The 2,631-nt window shown below is 46.6% G+C and overlaps 1 protein-coding gene across 1 annotated transcript in view; it reads left to right on the top strand.

Moving 5' to 3' along the window:
• TFAP2E (transcription factor AP-2 epsilon) overlaps positions 1-2,398 on the top strand; it is a gene marked incomplete at both ends in the record, with an annotated part of 70,274 nt that extends 67,876 nt beyond the window's left edge. Inside the window, 2 exons of the mRNA XM_083369780.1 lie at positions 284-425; positions 2,110-2,398. Of these exons, the coding sequence (XP_083225906.1) occupies positions 284-425; positions 2,110-2,398 (431 nt within the window). The remainder of the gene's footprint in view (positions 1-283; positions 426-2,109) is intronic.
• Between the last annotated feature and the right edge of the window lie 233 nt (positions 2,399-2,631).

Here is a 2,631-nt window from a genome sequence, read left to right as displayed (position 1 = left end):
AATTTGGAGGCTTGGCAACTGGCGTGCGTTTGCAATGTCCCAGGGTCATGTGATCACCTTTGGCGACCTTCTGGCAAACAAAAGTCAATGGGAAGCCAGATACGCTTGCCACCCATGTTACTAACTTAAAAGCTGCAGTGACTCACTTAACAACTGTGGCAAGAAAAGTTGTAAAATGAGGCAAAACTCAATGGAAAGTCTGATCCCAACTGTGGTCGTAAGTTGAGACTACCTGTACCATCCGAGCTTGATTTTCCTTCTTATGGGTGCTCTAATTTTCCAGGGGAAGCTGTTCATCTCGCTCGAGACTTTGGCTATGTGTGCGAAACAGAGTTCCCAGCCAAGGCAGCAGCTGAATACCTCTGCCGCCAGCACTCGGATCCCAGCGAGCTCCACGCCCGGAAAAACATGCTTTTAGCAACCAAGTAAGTAACAGGATCCCACCTGTGGTGGAAGGCATGTTAACATCAAAGTCAGCTTGAAGGATAAGGCTCACGTTTTAGCAATTACACATGATGACAGTGCAGAAAACCCAATAAGTGTTCGTAGAAAGCTATATTATTTCTCACAATGGGAAAAAAATGGATGGGAATAAGTGGATTTGGTGGAAAGTAAGCTGTTTTAAACAAAGAGAAGATTTTATTCAGTCCTGTTTCCACTGGGAAATCACTTCTGTTTTTTTATACGCAAAATAGTAAAAAAAAAGAAAGAAAAAATACAGACTTTAGTTTGAAGATCGAATAACTGCCTAGTTACAGAAATGGTTTATTGTAACTAAATGTAATGCAAAAAGTAAAGGCTGTAAATCTAGTTTCTATTACACTGTACTGTACTGGAAAGAGTCAGAAGTCAACGACTTTCCCCCCACATTACTTTCTTTTATCCTTCACCACCTTTTTATTTTAATTGACCTTTATTTTATATTATAAAAGAACCTTAATAAAATATTGGGAATATTTCATGGAAGGGTAGGACTAGTTGCAGGTGGCAAATGATAAATATACAGACTTCTCCATTGCACTGATCGTTAAAAATACAGGTGGTGCTCCATCTATACTACAACCAAGTGGACAAGAAGTACTGGATGCAGCTTATCAAAGAGAGATCCAGTTTAGCATTAAGGAGAAATTTTATGTCAGTTAGAACAATTCACCAGTGGAGATTTTTAAGAAGAGACGGGACACTCATTTGTCTGGAATGGTCTAGGGCAGGGGTAGGCAAACTGAGCCAGCCAAGCTGGCTCAGGAATTCTGGGAGTTGAAATCCACGAGTCATAAAAGAGCCAAGGTGGCCTACCCCTTGGGTCTAGGGCAGGGGTAGGCAACCTCGGCTCTTTTATGACTCATGGACTTCAACTCCCAGAATTCCTGAGCCAGCTTGGCTGGCTCAGGAATTCTGGGAGTTGAAGTCCATGAGTCATAAAAGGGCCGAGGTTGCCTACCCCTGGTCTAGGGCCTCCTGCTTGGACTACTAGAAGACCTTCAAGGTCCCTTCCAGCTCTGTCATTCTGCAATTCTGTAACCATTAATTTTACAACTGTTTGGAGTTACGCCAGCACTGGAAAAAGTGACTTCCAGTCAGTCCTCACACTTACAGCCATTGCAGCATCGCCACGGCGACATTGTCAAAATTCAGGCGCTTGGCAACCAGGATGTATTTAGGAGAGCTGCAGCATCCTGGGGGGGGGGGTCACGTGACCGCCATCTGCAAACACCCCCTGTCCCCCCCCCGGCCAACTTCTGAGAAGGAAACTCAAGGAGGGGAAACTAGATTCGTTTAACATCTGCACGAGTCATTGAACAATTGCAGTCTTTCACTTAGCAAAAAGGTCGTCGAATGGGATGCGACCCACTTAACAACTGCGCTGCTTTGCCATGGAAATTCTAGTCCCAATAAGTCGAGGACCACCTGCACAAAAAGCCTGGGCAAAGAGCCTGCAGGTCCTTTGAAAAGGGCGGGAAATAAACCTGGGAGGGCCTGCAGGGGTATACCAGCAATTGGTGGCTGTCAGAATGAGGATAATGGCGGCTACAAGATTACACCTGCCCTTCTTCCCACCTTAAATATCCCATTTCTCTCCCCTTTTTTTGTTTTTTTCCTCCACTCCAGGCAAATCTGCAAAGAGTTTGCTGACCTGATGGCTCAGGATCGCTCCCCGCTGGGAAACAGCCGCCCAACTCTCATCTTGGAGCCTGGCGTTCAAAGCTGCTTGACGCACTTCAGTTTAATAACCCATGGTTTCGGAGGGCCGGCGATCTGCGCGGCTCTCACGGCCTTCCAGAACTACTTGGTGGAGTCCCTGAAAGGACTGGACAAAATGTTCATGAACAGCACGGGCAACGGTCACTCGGTTGGCGACTCCAAAACCTCAGAAAAGGAGGCGAAGCATCGGAAATGACCCCTTCGGCAGGCAGTGACCCGCCACGTCTCCCCATCGGAGGGGGTTCCTTCCCATTTCCAGGACGTGAGAGACGGGAAGGTCCTTCAACGCTCTTGGAAGTGTTGCAGGGACAGGAGGAGGGGAAATTATGAGCCCTTCTCTCTCCTGCTGGGTTTTTCCGAACTGCGAGGGATGCATTTTTGAAACCAAGTCAATGAAAAAGAGAAGATTGAAGGAGAAGAAGAAGAGGG

Source organism: Vipera ursinii (assembly GCF_947247035.1).
Source record: "Vipera ursinii genome assembly, chromosome: 9".
In the NCBI taxonomy this organism is placed as follows: domain Eukaryota; kingdom Metazoa; phylum Chordata; class Lepidosauria; order Squamata; family Viperidae; genus Vipera; species Vipera ursinii.
Note: the sequence above shows the minus strand (reverse complement) of the source record. Positions and strands in the feature narration are given on the sequence as shown.